Genomic DNA, 18,012 nt, shown 5'->3' with positions numbered 1-18,012 from the left:
GTGAATCTGATTCGCTTTCTCCTCACGCGGCAGCGCGGCTGGCTCTGGCTCCCTCTTTCCCGTCCCTGCCTTCCCGGCGCGACCTACCAGGGCACCGGAGGTCTGAAGAGGCAGGTGGCGATAGCGGACTCGGATCGGAATCCCACGCTGGGATTGCCTCCACGTCCTCTAGGCTTCCGCTTCTGGGAGGAAGAGCCTGAGGCGAACGGGGCTGGTGGCGTAAAAGGCAAAGGCCTTCTCGGCCAGCGTTTTTCAGTTGGCCGTGTGGCGTTGGAGGTGCAAATAGACTGGCGCGGATTCTTCGACGTCAGGGGACACTGAGTGTGGATAGAGAGTTTAAACCAGGGTTTAAAGATGCGCGGACTTCCATTCCCAGAATTCGCCAACGTGTCTGGGTTAAGGAATTCTGGGAATGGAACTTCTTAAAAGTTGCCAAGGTTGAAAAAAACATTGCTTTAAGTTTAAACTATTATTTTGTGTCCCTTTGCATGTAAAAGATTGGCAAATTTAGTAACACTCAGGGTTTTAAGGGAGTGAATTTGAAGCCACAACCAGATTTCAAAAGTTTTTTTTTAAATAATTAGATAATTTCAACCTTGAATTGCATGGATTTTTTTCAACCTCCTTGGCTTGCATGAATAGATAGCATACAAACAAATAAATAAACTGAGGTGGCTGCCAGGCATACATGGGAAGAGTACTTGTCTTTCAGTTTTCCCCTAGCTAATTCGTCACATGGGAGGCTTCACTTTTTCTACAATGAAATAAATCCCTTTTCTACTCTAATTATAAAACCTGCTTTACTGGTGTAGGAAGTTAGCACCCACCCAAAATGAAATATCTTAGGAAATATTAAAAAGGCAAAATATTTCCCCTAAAAAGAGAAGCAGAAACTCACCTCAGAAGGAGAAGCTTACCCCCCACCTTTGTTAATGTGCAGGCCATTAAGGCCTGGACCAGAATATTCTACATAACAAAGGCCTCTACCCATCTCACCACCTGGTCTGGGAAGATTGCATCAGCCAGCACTCAGGTGAAGCCATGTGGTCCAGACAAAACCTACAAAGTTAGCTAAGACCCCACCCCCCGCCCCTGGGAGTCTGACAGCCAATGGGATACATTTCTTACACAGGAACAGGAAACACTAAGGTGGGGCCCAACAGAGGGTATAAAACAGTTGCACTCTCAGCATCTTGCCCCTTTCCTTCTTTTCCTTCACCCAACATCTTGAAGCATGTAATCTATTTCACTTTGGAGCTCCAAGCCATGTGGTCCTGTCCACTATTAAACCATCTTTCCAAACAGCCTCCATGTTATGATGCAAGAGTCATAACCTCGCCCTGAACATCAAAAAGACCAAAGAATTGATTATAGACTTCAGACAATGCAAAGCAGAGCCTCTCCCACTATATATGGAAAGAGGAAAGAGTTCATAGTTTTAAATTTCTAGGAACTCATATTTCTGACAACCTTACTTGGTCGGTCCACACTATGGCCACTGCAAAGAAGTCCCAACAGCGCCTGCACTTTCTGAGGCTGCTGAAAAAGTGGTCTGGGTAGAAGTTGCTGGTTACTTTTTACCATTCTACCATTGAGAACATGTTGGCATACTGTGTAACGGTGTGGTATGCTGAATGCTTTGTAGTGGATAAGATGATGCTCCAGAGAGTTATAAACACAGCACAAAAAATCATCGATTGCTCTCTTTCTTTGGAAGAGATTGCGAAGTCCAGACTCCTCTCTAGAGCACAAAAAATCTCCACAGACCGTTCTCATCCTGGTCATTCATTTTTCAAATTGTTACCATCAGGGAGACGTTATAGGTGTTTTAAAATGAGGACTAATAGACTGAGAAACAGTTTCTTTTCCAAGGCAATAATTGTCTTGAATCAAATAGTACATTTGTGATTTAGTTCTATGCATAAAGTGGCATTTTTAAACTATCTAACTTAATATATGTTTTAAATAGGTTTTAGACTAGGTTTTTAATTATCATTACTTTAATTATTTTAATTTTTAAATACTGTGTAGTGTGATTGTGATGTGGTGTTTGGGGCACTGCTGGAATAGCTTTCAAATTTCATTGTATTTTGAATGCAATGACAAGGTCTATTCTATTCTATTCTGTTCTGTTCTGTTCTAGTTCCCAGTGTTTTTTTTCCCCACTTGGAACTGAACCCATTATCTTCCAACACTGGGCTTTACTAACGTTAGAGTCCTGCTCTTAGGAATACACCAACACATATTTTATCTTCCAACATCTTGAAACATGGCTTTAGGCTATTTAGAACTTGGAAGAGGAAAGCATGTGTAAGTTGAGACCATCAATAATGTCCTTTTTTTTCGTAAAACGCCGCACCGCCCGCGCCCGATCCGGCCCCCCCGGGGCTCCGCTGCAGTCCTGTGCGCCAAGCGCCTTCCTGGGGGCCCACCGCCCCCACAAGTCCCCCCTGCGTGTTCGCCTTTTAGCCCTAACCCCTCCTTAGGAAAAAAAATCCTTCTCCGCCTCCTAGGCCAGTTCATTCATCGCCTTCTCTCCCCGCCGTCCGGCTGGGGTTGTGTGCGCCCCCTACTGGGGCCCCCCCCCCTTCGGGGGGGGGCAAAAACGGAACATGTCAGAGTTTCTTTGAGGGAAGCCAAGGTTTAAATTATTTTGTTCCTGACACTCATGTAAATCATGAGTAGAACTACTTTTCTTCCATGGACCTGTCACATCCTGACATCAATGTGGTCTTAGACAAAAAGAGCTTCCTCAGGTAGAGTGACAAAAGCCTGAGCTAATTTAATTTGATATTTTAAAGGCATTGTGGAGACTCAGACCTTAGGCCAGAAATGTTTGTGGCTCAAAAGGAATCAGTTTCAGGATTCAATTCTGCGGAATGCTCCCAGGAGCAAATTTTAGTCATCTTGAACAAGAGCTGTGATGCATGTTAACCCTGCTGATTGCCAGGAATTCAGTTCTGACTGGCTCAAGGTTGACTCAGCCTTCCATCCTTCCAAGGTCGGTAAAATGAGGACCCAGAGTGTTGGGGACAATATGCTGACTGTAAACTGCTTAGAGAGGGCTTTAAAGCACTGTGGAGGAGTATATAAGTCTAAGTGATATTGCTATTGCTGTTATGAAAAACATCGAAGGACTTAAAGCACAGAGGCATTGGTTTTCCTCTCATTCTTCTATATCATCATCTTCATAATGTTCCTAAACGTCTACCAAAGACAGAACAAAAAACAAGAATATATCCGATTTGGTCGAGACTGGAAGCATGAGCATCTGCGCATGCACTGATTTTTTAAAAAAAGGTGCCGAAAGGGAAATTGGTGCGGAAAGTGAAACAATTTTGTTTGGCACCTGATTTTTGAATCGTGTCCCAATTCAAAAATAGGGTGGATTTTTTGGTCGTCACCCGATTTGATCGCAAACAGAAGCGTTTGTGACCCGAGGTTCCACTGTACTATTAAGGCTTATTGCTTAATGGTAGGATTGAACATATGACTAATTCAAGGAAATATGGACAGGAATCTTTGGCATTTAATTAACTATTTTGTTGCAGGTTTTTACCTGAAAACAGCCATATCTCAATGTAAGAATTTTAGGAGGCCATGAAATTCTATTTATACTCTGTAGCCAACTTTGATGGAAAATTAGCAAAAGCAATAAATCTGAATTCAATTGCTTCCACACCTGCAAACAAAGAAACAGGGCTTTTCTTTCTGTGTGCAGTGTTGATCTAAACATTCCACTTGCAGTGGTATTTAATCAAGTGATAAAGAAAGAAGGGCTGACCAGTCTATAAGCTTCTTCCCTCTCTGGCTAAAAAAATTGCAGCTTCTCTCCAGGGAGATGATAGAATAGCTTGGAAAGTTTTCCATTGATCAAGAGTATTTTAGATTCTTCACAGATTGCCAGGCAGATAGGACATTACGATGGGTTTACAAAGCAGCATTAGAACCCAGAATGGGACAACCCTTCATGGCCAACTCGCCATTGGACAACTTGGCACAGGACAATTCAACAATTCCATTCAATTATTTAAAATAATTAAAAAAATATTTTACTTTTTCTCATTCACATTTCATTTTGTCCCTCCTTTTGCATCCTTTCTTTAATGATTCTATTCCACCATTTCTTTGATATTAGTGTAACTTGTTCCGGGGTGAATTGTCCTGTGGTAAGTTGGCCATGGCGAATTGGTTGTGGCAAGTTGATTATGCTGAGTTGGCTGTGGCATATTGGCAATGGCAAACTGTCCGAGGCCCTTAGAATCTAGGCAATCATCTCTAGTCTCCAGAGCTGTGAATTTTGGGGCTTGTCAATTTTTGGAGCTGGAATTAGATTCTAAGCACCATAAAGAATTCAGTAAACTTGTTGAAACAGGTGAATTAATCTGTAATTCAGCTCCAAAAAGTTTTTCATTTGCAGAAAGGTTTTCATTTTATATTTGATGGCTGGGATAGCTGTGTGCTTAGATTTATGCCTGATATATTAGCAGTCTAAAGCTAACCTAGCAGCAAAACTTTTTATAGGAAGGAACTTGGGGGGCAAACCAGTAGAATACCCCACTTGTTAGCATGCAGTATTGCAGGCTAACTCTGCTGACTGCCAGAAATTTGATTCTGACTGGTTCAAGGTTGACTCAGCCTTCCATCCTTCCCAAGTCAGTAAAAGTACCCTGATTATTGGGGGCAATATGCTAAATCTGTAAACTGCTTAGAGAGGGCTGTAAAGCACTTTGAAGTGGTATATAAGTCTAAGTGCTATTCCTACTGCTATAAGAAGCACACTAGTAATGACATAGAAATAGAATTGAATGCTTTTAGATATGACGACCCAATCAAGCAATATCGATGTTTAAATGAACTCTAAAACTCTACAACTTGGATTTTCTGGAGTACTTGCTAGGTTTGACCCACTTAATTTTTCAAGATATACCAAGTTTAGCCAGGTATAGCCATCTGCAGTGAAACAGATTGCCATATCCTAATTTGTTTTTTCATGAAATCTTAGCTTATCTGAAGTAAGTCTTGCCATCATAAACAAACAGACATATTTTGCTGCTACATATAGATATGAAGTGTTTCCTAATGTTGAATACATCAGATTAAAAAATGGCTTTTTATACTGGTTCTGAAATGCACCAAACTATACAATTGAATGTATAACTGCATGAAAAAACCATGAGCTATTGGAGGATATTATTGTTTTTCCCTAGGAGGCCTTGAATCAGATAGTCTGATTTATTCAGTATAGTTGTGTTCCATCTGATATCAGTGGAAGCAGTAATAAGAGGAGGGAAAGTCCAATGGATTATCAGGCAAAGACCGAGTTGGACTTAAAATTGTGGGCTTATACAAAAGCTTATGGCGCTAACCTAAAACATACATACAACAAATGTAAGATGTCTGGTACTGCCAAATTATTACTAGACCTAGCTTAATAATTAAACATGAATCGTATCAATTGGTCTTAGATACTCTGGTACACAGCATACTTCTCTGGATACACTGGATAAATAAAGGAATAGGACTTAATGCTATTAGGCTGGTTCTCTTTTTGCCCTGTGATTGGTTCCTGCTGGGCATTCATAGAGAATACAGAACAAATTCCAGACTTTAGTATGTGACATTGCAGGGCTCCTTGTTCTTGCTTATTCTGTTTCATATTTATGTGAACCTGATAGATGAGGTCATCTATAACTTTGGGTTCAGGTATCATCAATATGTGCATGTTATCCAAATGTATATTTCAAACTGAGACTAACCGGACAATGCTTCAATGATGTAAAGGCCTGAATGAATAGGATCAAGTTTACCCCCGGAAGTTGGCTACAAAATTGTGTCTTTTAAACTGTCACTCATGCTGTGGTAACCCTGCACATGGAATTTTGCAGTGCACTCTACTTAAAGCTGTCATTGAAATCTATCCAGAAACTGTAAAAAAAATTGTTGCACGCTTTATTAATTATTAGTAAAACATACTTTATTCTGTTTTAATATATATCATTTTTACTCCTATTGTTTTATATGACATCTTTAACAATTGTTTCCCCCCACAGCCCCAGACTACTGTCCTGTTTCTACCTTACCAGTTTTTGAAGGTTCTGAACCAGCATTTATTTTCTCAGACCTTAAACATTATCGTCAGGTTTATTACAAATGCAAACGAGGATTTAAACCAATCAGTGAAAGTGTACTCGCTATGGTGTGTCGTAAGGGTATCTGGCATCCAAATAAAGACTTTTGCAAAAGTATGTCTTTTTCTTACTGGAAAAATGTATTTGTTTTTGTTAAGTTTAAAGAAGCATTATAAGACTTAAAATATATTTTTAAAAAACCCATCAAGGACCTCCTATTAGGTGATGGTTGTAATCCTTTCTTTGAAATATGCTAAAGTTGCCAGTTCTGGCTGAAAAACCTGAAGGATTGCTAGATGGTAAACAAGAAGCTCTGGCTCTTTGCTGACCTCTAGTGGTTATTTGGATTTTTCACCCTGACACTTGGCCCTACATAAGCAGTGCTGTAATGGGGGAAAAATCCCACAATTGTATAAGATATGGTTTTGATTAATGTTCATTATTAAGTATATAAATATCAATTATTGTGTCTATAGATTGTTTGTGAATTTGTGATTTAAAAGGTATCATAGGACCAAACACTGCCTTGGTTTCTTTGTCCTGAGCTGATAGAAGGGAAAAGAGTTTGGGAAATACCTTTCGATCCTGTGCATTTTTTTACCATGAAGTCTCAGTTCTGACTCACTGTGTTTAATCAGTTTATCAAGTAATTTATACATATATTTCATTATAAAATTATAGCTTTTGCTCTATAAAGATCCACTGATGATTGGATTACAGTACGCAATTGCTTCAATATTTATTTGGAATTTGAGTATAGATTTGCAGGAAATCATATTATTATAAAATTTGATAGTGCATTTACAATAAAAAAAACCTTGGGAAGTATCACATGAGAAAAAATATTGAAGAATATTTGCAGTAATAAGTAGAATTGGATGCTAATCTATTTAAATTGTGACAAAATATTTTTATGTTTTCATGTGGTAAAATAATGTATTTAGGAAGTAAAGTGATACTGCCTACTGGATAACCACATTACTACAACATATATAATTAAACTTAGATCTGTTACAATAGTGTCATGTTTGTTTACATTATAAATGTGAGAAATATGCATACAACTTATACGTCTGCTTGCCTGCCTTTCTACCCCAGCAATATGTATCTCAAGCTACAATGGATAGATTGAGCAAAAGAATACATTAAATACTAAGTTTCAAATTGTCTTCCCTAAGCTAAATGAAGAAATCCGTTTAAATGTTGTTATTTTCTATGCTGCACAAGAAAAAATGTTTCTTCCTCTAGCATGCATGATCCATCTTGAAATGCTTATTTTTTTGCTAGCATATAGTAGATTTAATTTTTCAGAATTGGTCAGTGCCACTGGTCATTAAAAACATATTTTTTGCTTATATTGATTTTGAATGTCATGAAAAATGTGTTATATCATGTAAGAAAAATCTGTTGAGAATATATGAAAAAACATGACAGTGTTTGTAACTGTTTTAGTTTTTTTTCCTACACATAGGATTGGCTCATTTTCTCTACCTTTGTCCCAAATGTAGGTCTTTTCACCCTTCTCTCTATTCTAAGAAATACTATACTGTTTTGTCTGCTGAGTAGAATGGAACCGTTTTATAGTGTCTGAAAAATTAAATAACCAACAATGATAACCAAATAACCCAAAACTAATGGAAAAAGATTGAATTAAAAAGAGAGTGTGAGTTGGACTTTGTAATAAGAGAACAGAGCACTCATACAGACTTTTTTTTTCTATCAGTGCATTTTCTGGCATTAAATGAAAAAATTTGGCTTATCCTGAGGACACTGATGAGTTTCAGTTGATTCACAGTACTTATCTGGAAGCAAGTCACAACTTCCATTATCTCTTGGGGCCCTACAAAATATACATTTTTGTTGATATGTTCTTAGGACTGTATGTACATGTGCAAATACATTTTCTATTTATGGAAGTAGTTACACATTGTAACAATAATTCTCCAATATTGCCTCTACACTATTCTGTCTTAGTCTTTATCCTGATCATTTTGTTTTTTGTTTTTCTAAATTGTTTCTCCCCTCCCTCCACCAGGAATATATTGTGGACAGCCTCCAAATATTATTGCTGGATTTCACAATGGAAATGCAACCACTTACCCTGTTGGAACAATAGTACATTACAGTTGCAGTAAAAATCTTTCCCTTATTGGGGCATCCTTTATGGTCTGCAGTGCTAATGAAAATCTAACCGGACTATGGAAAGAGAAACCACCCATATGCAAAGGTTGATTCCCCAATTAAAACTTAATTGTTGTATGTTCCTTTTTTATTTTTCAGTAATATTGAATAATTATTTTGCTTTATTTCTAAGCATTATATCTGGTTCTCTCAAGTTAGTTTAATGGTAGCCTTCTCTTAATCATATACTGTAAATGTAATTTTGTTTATATATTTAATTGGTCAATACCAACTGACTCAATTCAAAGTGGCCTATAAAGAAATAACAGTTAAAAGTTTTCAGTTCAAATTGGATCCAGAGTTCCAGGAAAAAGGTTTGCGTTTTGGAGGAGAAATCACAAGATTTCTGCTATACTGTATTTTTGGATTACGTTCAAGTAAAAATAGATTTAAAATATACAGAAACAGCTGGCGATATTTTATATCTTATGGTTGTATTTATTTTCCTATCTTATTAGGGGTATTCTGTAAAGATCCAGTGGTAGAACATGGAATACAGATAACTCAACCTGAGAAGCCATATATGTATGGAAGCAAAGTTATATTTCAATGCAAAAGTGGGTATTTTATGATTGGAAATTATTTGATTCGATGTGAAAAAAACAGCATTTGGGTTCCCATAGTACCATCATGTAAAAAGAGTAAGATTTTACATTTTTAAATATTTAATTGGAATTTCTTTGTAATAAATAATTTAAATGTAAAATGGTTAATGTTCATATATTGAAATTCATACCTTGACTTCTGTTTTCCCCATTCAATGTCATATACTGTAGGGTTTTGTCCAACTATGGAAAATTGGTCATGTGTATGCAGCATAATTATTCATATAATAATACACTGTAATATAGAATGACAGGCATCCCAAAGTTGAGAAACATGTCATTGATAGCATTTCTTCCTCCAATTTTTCATTAACACAACTCTATGTGACCAGCCAAAATCATCCTGTGAAGTTTTGTAGCAAAGGGGGTTTTATACTGGGTTTTCCTGGTCCTATTTTAATTAGGACATACTGACCAAATAAGTTGTTGCCTTCTCTTTGTCAAAGAGAAGAAGTGACCTGGCAAAAACTACTCAGGGAACTTCTGTGAGGGATGAGGCTGAGATGGAATGAATTAGATTGGGATGTCCTTGCGAAATTTAAAAAAAATCCCAGAGGAAGGCAGTGATAAATGATTTTATTATTGCAACAACAAAAAACAACCCATGAACAAACCAACCCTATACAGATACCTCCCCAGGGTATGATTTGAAGGAAAACTGAAATTGAAATGAACTTCGATAAATCTTTTTAGTTTGGTTGCCTGGGAACTTATTTATAGACATGTCAAAGTGTAATTCAGTGTAAGACACATCTCTATCTTGAAATGGATCAGGTGTGTGACTTTGTGTGATGTGAATGTGAACTAATAAAAAGAAAGTGAATTGTTACATACTGTCTTAGCGTTATCAGAATGTAGATAGATGATATGTCTTGATAATTTTTGCATAAAAACTATTTTTATTACAGTTTCTCGAGGCATATGTGGTCCTCCATTGATTCTCAATGGCAACATACAGCCTTTCCAATCTCAGTATGAAACTGGAAAAACAGCTGTCATAACTTGCAACCAGAACTATTCTTTTATTGATGACACCATAATAATGACTATACAGTGTCAAGGTTATAATCTCTGGAATCCTCCTGCACAATTATGTTTCCGTAAGTATAAATCTAGGTGTGAAATGTTCCCTTCTATTGCTTCTAATGCTATAATGTAGACAAAGGTAGCTATATAGGAGCAATATATTTTAAATATTATCAATTTCCATATATTATAAATATTATCACTTTCCATATATTATAAATATTATCAATTTCCATATACAGTATTAATATTGTACCTCATGTTTTTGTTAACAGTTTCTGAATGTTGTAATTTATTGCTTGATGAATTTAAATGAAAGTTTAGTTTGTACTAAAGATCAGGAATAATACAGACAAACTATTATAAGGAAGTAATTTTCCAAGTCCCACAATAATCATCTTGTCACTTTAGCAGGGTAACTTTGGAAAAGGATGTTTGGCCCTGATACGTGCCTGCCTGCCTGCCTGTCTCTCTCTCCATCCATTCATCCATTACACTCTCCCCCCATTTTTTAAAATATTCTTTCATCTATTGCAAACAAAACAAAACAAAACATGTAATGGTGCTAAGTCCGAGTATTAAGGATTAGGGAAAATAATAGAATAGAATAGAATTCTTTATTGGCTGAGGGTGATTGGACACACACAAGGAATTTGTTTTTGATGCATAAGTTCTCAGTGTACAGTACAAGCCACAAGTGATAAATCATGATCAAAATCATAAAATACAATAATCATAAATCATAAGATATGACATTCAGTGATAATCATAGAATACTAAAAAAACAGCCAACAGAAATCATAATAGGATACTAAATAAAAGCAATCAGCGTAAGTCACCAGATACGAACAACAAAGTTGTAGTCATAAGAATCTAAGGAAATAGGTAATAAAATAGATGAGAAGGATAAGTAATACAGCCCTAGTAGGTGGTTTGACATTCCAGGGAATAGACAGGGTTGTGGGGATTAACGAAGTGATAGCATGGGGCGGCGGGGTTAGTGTTAGGGTTAGTGTGTAATGCCCTGTAGTATCACCTTGAGAGAAGAAGTTCAAACAGTTTATGTCCAGGATGTGATGTGATTCAGTATTTGCTTTTTTTTTTTGCTTATAATACATATTTGTATTTTTAGTTAAAACTTCACCAGATATTGTTCATCTTTTCATCAATCATGGAAAAATTGTCCATGGGAAGAAACAATATTACGAGCCTGGAGATGAAGTGGACATTGCATGCCATGGTGGCTATGTATTGAAAGGGCCGTCTAAGATTAAATATATTGGTGGGAAGAAATGGTTTCCTAGTATTCCAAATTGTCATCTGAGTAAGTATCAATAAGAATATATACATATACTAAGTAAATATTGTTCTAATTGCCTAGAAATTATTTGCTGTTCTCTTTTTAAAATATAGGATAAATTTGAAGACTGTAGAACTCTAATCTGACAAAATATATTGAGTGCTGAAGAAAGCTGCTTTTGCTTTCTTCACACAAAAGAAAAATACTACCTAATGCAATGGTCTAGGAATAAACGCCATTCACTCAGCTAGAAGGCAGTAAATGGCACCGAAGGATGTGTTCCAGTTTACCTCTCTATTCCCTTTGTTTCTTATGTGAATAGAAATCAGATTTTGCTTTGTTGTAGCAAGGTAAAAAAAAAATTGGAAGTTCTGGTCAGCTCTTTTTAAGCCTGTATATTTTCAGCCAGCTCCTATAGTGTGTAAATAACATTTTAGTACTGCTGTGCTGAAAACTTGTTTGTCGCACAGTCAGTCAGATGTTCAGACTGTATTTGGCATTCTTATCCAGCTATTAAGTCCTTTCCAAGAACCTTGGATGAGCAGATATTGATGTCATGCTCTTAGAGTTATCCCAAAGTATGTAAGCTATTCCCAGTAAAGCTATCTTCTGTAATTACCGTATTTGTCACTCCATAAGATACTCCTGACCATAAGACGCATCTAGGTTTAGAGGAGGAAAACAAGAAAAAAAACCTGTCTCTGCCACCTTTGCAGCAAACAGCAAACAGCCTGGTCAGCCCCAGCACATGGCTCGTCAGGGCTCCGTTGCGCCCACCACCAGTCAGCTGAGTGATGGCTGGATCCCCGGCCTCCTCTTGCCCCACTGATCAGCGGGCTGGCCGACTGGAAACACCACAATTGCTGCCTCCTCCATGTCTGCTGCCTCCGCCGGGGAACGCTGGAGCCTTCGCCACCGAGCAGCTGATCGGTGGTTGGATCGGCCTCCTGGAATACTGCCGATCAACTGTTCCAGGCAGTGGGCATTGCTGCTGCCGTTTGCTGTTGCTGCCTGTTGCCGCTGTCGTGCCAATCCCCTCCCGCAGGTATGGCAAACGCCTAGAGGGGGTTTGACACTGTAAAAGGACCCCACTGTTGCAGCCCAGTCTGTGATATAATATTCACTCCATAAGTTGCACAGTCATTTCTACTCAATTTTGGCGTGGGGGGAAGTGTGTCTTATGCAGTGAAAAATACAGTAACTGATGGTGAACTGATGGTGAATACTAATGGTGTCTAATTGTTGCTCCACTTGTTTTGGGACTGCACCTAAGGTGCCTACTACTATTGGTACTACCTTTGCTTTCTTTTGCCACAGTTCTATTTTATTTTATTTTATTTTGTTATCTTGCACAATTCTCTCTGTTCTGTTCTCCAGGTACTACCATGTCCACTGTGTAAACGTTTTTGCCTTTCTAATTGACAGTTGTTAAGTCTAGCATATTATGAAGCAGGTGCCTGTCTGTTTGAATTCTAAAGTCCCAGAGCATGCTAGTTTCTTTATAGTCTATGATTTTCTCTATATTATGGTAAAATGGTATTATTGCTTAAAATGGTATTTATTGCAGATCTTTGAAATTAGCACCATTTTTGCTACTTTGTCCTGCTGTAGTTGGTGCTGTTGTTGTCAGTCTGTGTAATTTTCTTGCAGCAGCTAGCCAGCTTCTTTACAGGGGTGGCACTTGCTATCTGTTGCTATATTTTCAATTATGGCTTTGTATTATTTTGTTCTTAGGCCTTGTTCTTGTGCAGCCAGAATTGGGCCTTCTGTCTGTTTCTTCAACTTTCCTTAGCTATTGCTAGGTCTTGTTATTATCAGTTTTCCATGCTATTTTTTAAAATGTATTGGTCATGTACTGCTTTGTCTTCCCATGCCTTGTTTCTGTCCTTCATTTGATCGTTTTTGCAGGCCAATTTGGTCTCTTCAGTACTCAGTAGACCTTCCTGGTATACTAGCTTCAGACAATCTTCTTTACTGTCCTTCAGATATTCTTTCAAACCCTCTTTTTTTTTTTTTTACTTCTTCAACTGTCTGATGTATTTGCAACACTCCATACCCACCCATTTTCCTTGGTAAATGAGTCTTCAGCATTGCTCTCAGGATGAAATCATTGTCATTATTTTTCTAGTCTTCTTATCCAGGCTTTTTTATTTCTGCTTGAATCCAGTTCACTATTCAAAATGTGTATCTGATGACTGGAATTGCCCAGGTGTTAATTACCTTGATGATATTTCCTCCACTGAGTTTGGAAGAAGAAATACCATCACAGTTTTTATTATTTCCCTGTTTGATAATAAGCATGGCACATTTGTCCAGTCCAAACTCCATTGCAATATCTTAGTTCAGGAGTCCCCAAACTTGGCAACTTTAAGACTTGTGGACTTCAACTCCCAGAATTCTCCAGTTGGCACAAGTCTTAAAGTTGCCAAGTTTGGGACCTCTGTCTTAGCTATATAGATGGACAGTATTGAGCAGCGATTCAGACAGTGTTTTTCCATACAGCTACGTCAATGTAAAGGAGGTGGGATAATCTGGCAGATATTTTGATGTTTGATAGCCATGGCCTGAGTTCTCAGTATCGCTGACAGAGGAATTAGTGCAATGAAAAACAGTAGTGGTGAAAGTGAGTCACCTTGAAAGATTCATCTCTTGATATTAATCTCTGTCAATCTATTATCATTGCTTAACAACCATGTCATCTATTGTGCCATTGATCATGGCAGGATGTTGAATGTCTTCTTTTAATCAATACATGCTACATTCATATTGGTATTTCTTCCCTTGCAGTTTTCCAGAATTCTCTTGTCAATTAGGAGTTGCTCTTTTGTTCCTCTGCTATTTGAGCAATTTCGTTTCTGCTCAGATGGAAAAAGTTTGTTTTCAATTGGATGCTGTTAGATTGCATCAGCTACCACACCAGTCAGTAATTTGACAGTTGTTGGTTATTAGATAATTGGCCTGTAGTGGCCTGATGCTGCCTCTTTTCCTGGATCTTTCATTATCAGGTAGGTTTTGCCAGATATTAACTACTCTTGCACATTACCACCCCCTCCCCAGTAAGTTTGTTAAACTGCTTGGCAACAAGTACATGTATACTGATCAGATGTTTCAACCAAAATCCATGAAATTTATCTTCAACTGCTGCTGACCAATTCTTGATCTTCCTTGCCCTTTTCTCCACCATTTCTACAGTTATTACAAGTTCTTTCATTTCATCTTTTTTATTCTTAACCACCTCCTTTAACCAAGCTGCATTTTTGTTATAGTTCTTATAACTTCACCCAAAACTGCTCTATTTCTTCCTTGTCAGGTCCTGATTGATTCACTGCAGTCTTTCCATTGATAGATTAGTAGAAATGCTTCTGCTTGGATTGAAATAGGAGATTCTGTCTATAATTTGCAATTTGAGCTTTGTATCTGCTAATCTTGATTATCACTGTTATTTGCTGCTTTATTATTTCCAGTGCTTCCTTGATCTTGCTTGTTTCTAAGTGGTATTTCTTGATTAGGTATTCTTTGGTCTTTGTGTTAAGTTTCTTTTCATTCATCTGTTCTAGTTTATTTGAATCTTATCTCAGCTTGCTAATCTTATTTTCCAGCCTGATTTTAGGTTTTGGTGGGGCACAGTTTGCCTTTTTTCTTTGTTGACTTTGCACCCCAGATATTCAATTATCACAGCAGTTTTGCTGTATATTAGTTGGATTGTTATTTGCAATGAGCTAGTGCTTAAATTTGATATTACACTATTTAACATTGATTAATGCTTGTGCTAGCTATTTCTTTGGAAAAAGCTTCAATGCAGGCAATCTTATTCTGTTCTTTTGTGCTGTTCTAGATGCTCAGTTATTCTTTGTTTCAATCTTCTACTTCTTTAGTTAGAGCAGAGCTGTCAAACTCCTGGCCCATTGATGGCCCTAGTTGTTCAGCCAATACTAATGAGCCCTATAGCCAGCGGTGGGATACGACAGGGTTAACTATTGGTTCGGTGATTTATGAGGTTTGGTGATTTATGATGTGCTTCCCTGCATGCTGCGTGGGCACGCCTGTAAATCGTCATCAGCACACTCAGTGCAGAGAAGCAGCCTTTGAAACAGCCCTCTTTTCCTGCTTTTTTAAATGCAGCTGTGCCTCGTTTGGCAGCTGAAGTTGAAAAATCTGGAAAAAAAGGTCAGGTAAGAGCCCAGGTGGATGGGTGGGCAAAAACATCAGCAGACATAGAACCGGTTCTATGTCTGCTGCTCTTCAGAGCTACCGGTTCTACAGAGGTGGACAGAACCCGTAGAAACCCACCCCTGCCTATAGCCCATTTTTCATCAGATGTTTAGGAACTGCAACACCAAGGATAGTCCTTGTTGATTGGTGACCACTGAGCTCGTATGGGTATCTATAATGTACATCTCACCATAAGTTTTATGGGAGAGACACAGGGTGGGATTCAGTTTTTTTAACAACTGGTTCGGTGGGCATGGCTTAGTTGGTGGGTGTGGCTTGGTGGGCATGACTCATGTCAAGGGGCACTTCTTCTCGCCTGGCCTCTCATGACAGTGGGGATGCTGCAATGGTCATAAGTGTGAAAAAGAACCAGATGGAACTGGTAGAATCCCACCCCTGGAGAGACACTGTCTAAATTCTCTGATGAGAACTGTCTAATATGGTTGAACCTCTGGCATAGCTCTCATTCTCTTCAGAGTACACAAGCCCCACAACCATATCAAGGTAGTGCTTTACCGGAGGTCAAGGTAATGCCTCACCTATTATGAGTAATATACAATTAGATCCATGTCTAAGATTGTTGAAACCTTAAAAACTCAAGTCCTAACCAAGGACCTAAGAATTATTAAATTAGCACTTGAGAATACATGCAGTTCCTTGTAGAATGAGGTTTTTTTTTTTTGGTAAAATTATATTTAGATCTAATAAATTCAAAATTTTCAAATATTGAGGGGTCTAATCATGATTGGTATAAAAGGATTCAAATATGATCTACAAATCCCGGTATTTTATAATTTTTTGCCAATTGATTTTCCTCAATCCTAGAATCATTGATATAGCAACATCAATGAACTAGACTTGCTTACTTTCAGTTACTGTTATATCAGACATGTTATGAACAAGATGCCTCTCTGTTTGGTTCTTAAAGTCCCATAAGATCTTAGCTCATTTATTTTCCCAAACCTTCTTGATTTGAGGACCCCAGTAGTTCTTACTTCATTCAGATTCAGACCTCTGGCAGAGTGTTTAATCTAATAAGTAATTTTGGGAACTCAGTCATGACCCTGCTTGTAATCGGTTTGTGTAATTTTATAGTCATTTTGCTACAGCTACTGATCAAATAGTCAATTGATATATTTATATTAAAAGAAGGTGAGGTAATAATACCAATAGTAATAGGAATAATAATCACTATCAGTCAATTGGAAAAGGCAGTTTTACTTGGAACAGTTTTATCCTGCAGCAATACCTTTAACAACATCAAAAATCACCACTGGCCTATCCCAAGACCTTGGGAAGGACTCAGCAGGACAAAAGTCCTAAATCTGGTCTAAATATCTGCCTGACAGTGTGAGCATCCATAATAATTGTAGACAGAATTTATTAAATGGGAGATAGCCCAGAGAAAAGTGAAATCAAGCAGAAGGAGTGAACTTGAAGAAGAAACTACAAAATAGAGCAATCAGTATTGGTAGTTGGGTTGTATGTTTTTTGGGTGAGGAGGGAGGAGCAGAAGTATAAGTAACTCAGAACCATTCAAGTTTCATATACACTATTTGGGAGCAACAGAGAAGCACAAAATTACAATTTCAACTGCAAGCAGTGACAAAAGTGAACAAGCAGTGAGCTTGCTTAAATCTGCATCTCCTCAGATGGAGCTTCATTAGCCAGCCAGGAAATTCCTGATCCTGCCAGTTCTTAATCTCAGGTGCTCACTATATATATTAGGAAAAGAGATCACTTTTTTTTTTAAATCAGAGAGTTATTTGGAGGTAGTTTAACTAGGATTTTCCTGAAATGGGAATATATTCAGGAACTATCTGTGTTTCTCTTGTGTGTCATCTGCTTATGTCTGGCAGCATTGTACTGTACTTCATCTTATAATAAAGAATACATCCACAAATAAATGACTCTTCTTTGTTATTTATTTATTAAAATTAAAATTGTTTTAAAGTAACCATTAATTTTGTATTTTTAAAAGAAAAGTTAATCAAAAATTTATTTCAGAATGAGTAGATCAATCTATATTCTTTTAAAACTGATTTCTTGATTGTACAATAGGTTTTTAAGTTGAAAACTCATTTTTTAATAAAAAAATTAAAATATTTTATATGAATGTTCTCAGAGTATAGAATTTCAGCTAATAATTTCTGCATGCTCACTTTGTAAGAAACTCACTTACCAGAATAATTTTTCTTTTTCTTTTTAGGTAACTTCCTCAAGCTAGTTATATTTGGTATGTAACTTTGAAAATGGAAATGGAAATATTAGTACTGTTCAATGCTTCTTTGAAAAATCTGCAATTTACTTTTGGGAAATACCACCTACTTCTTTATTGGGTGGAACTAGTTCTTCCATTCATTTTAACCCAGATGTCTCAATAGTGCAACCAGGTTTCCTCTCTTAATCTTCTGTGCAGATATGAATAACACAAAACACAATTTTGTCTCTATTGAGATGGTAATAAACATATAGCTGGGGTTTGCCTTCATGTTGTGGGGGTTCTCTGTGATGAGGTTTTAGATACAGTCATTTCATTACCTTGTCAAATAATATT

General features: G+C 37.4%; 1 protein-coding gene across 1 annotated transcript in view; it reads left to right on the top strand.

Annotated features, from left to right (window-relative positions):
• LOC113432004 (C4b-binding protein-like) overlaps positions 1-18,012 on the top strand; it is a 55,120-nt gene that overhangs the window by 2,659 nt on the left and 34,449 nt on the right. Inside the window, exons 2-7 of the mRNA XM_087959624.1 lie at positions 6,060-6,245; positions 8,167-8,358; positions 8,771-8,869; positions 9,826-10,017; positions 11,076-11,267; positions 17,665-17,691. Of these exons, the coding sequence (XP_087815750.1) occupies positions 6,060-6,245; positions 8,167-8,358; positions 8,771-8,869; positions 9,826-10,017; positions 11,076-11,267; positions 17,665-17,691 (888 nt within the window). The remainder of the gene's footprint in view (positions 1-6,059; positions 6,246-8,166; positions 8,359-8,770; positions 8,870-9,825; positions 10,018-11,075; positions 11,268-17,664; positions 17,692-18,012) is intronic.

Source organism: Notechis scutatus, chromosome 3 (genome assembly GCF_049901735.1).
Source record: "Notechis scutatus isolate UNSWTSFEM ecotype Mainland chromosome 3, rNotScu1.2, whole genome shotgun sequence".
NCBI classification, from domain to species: Eukaryota; Metazoa; Chordata; class Lepidosauria; order Squamata; family Elapidae; genus Notechis; species Notechis scutatus.
This window is presented reverse-complemented; position numbering and strand designations above follow the sequence as displayed.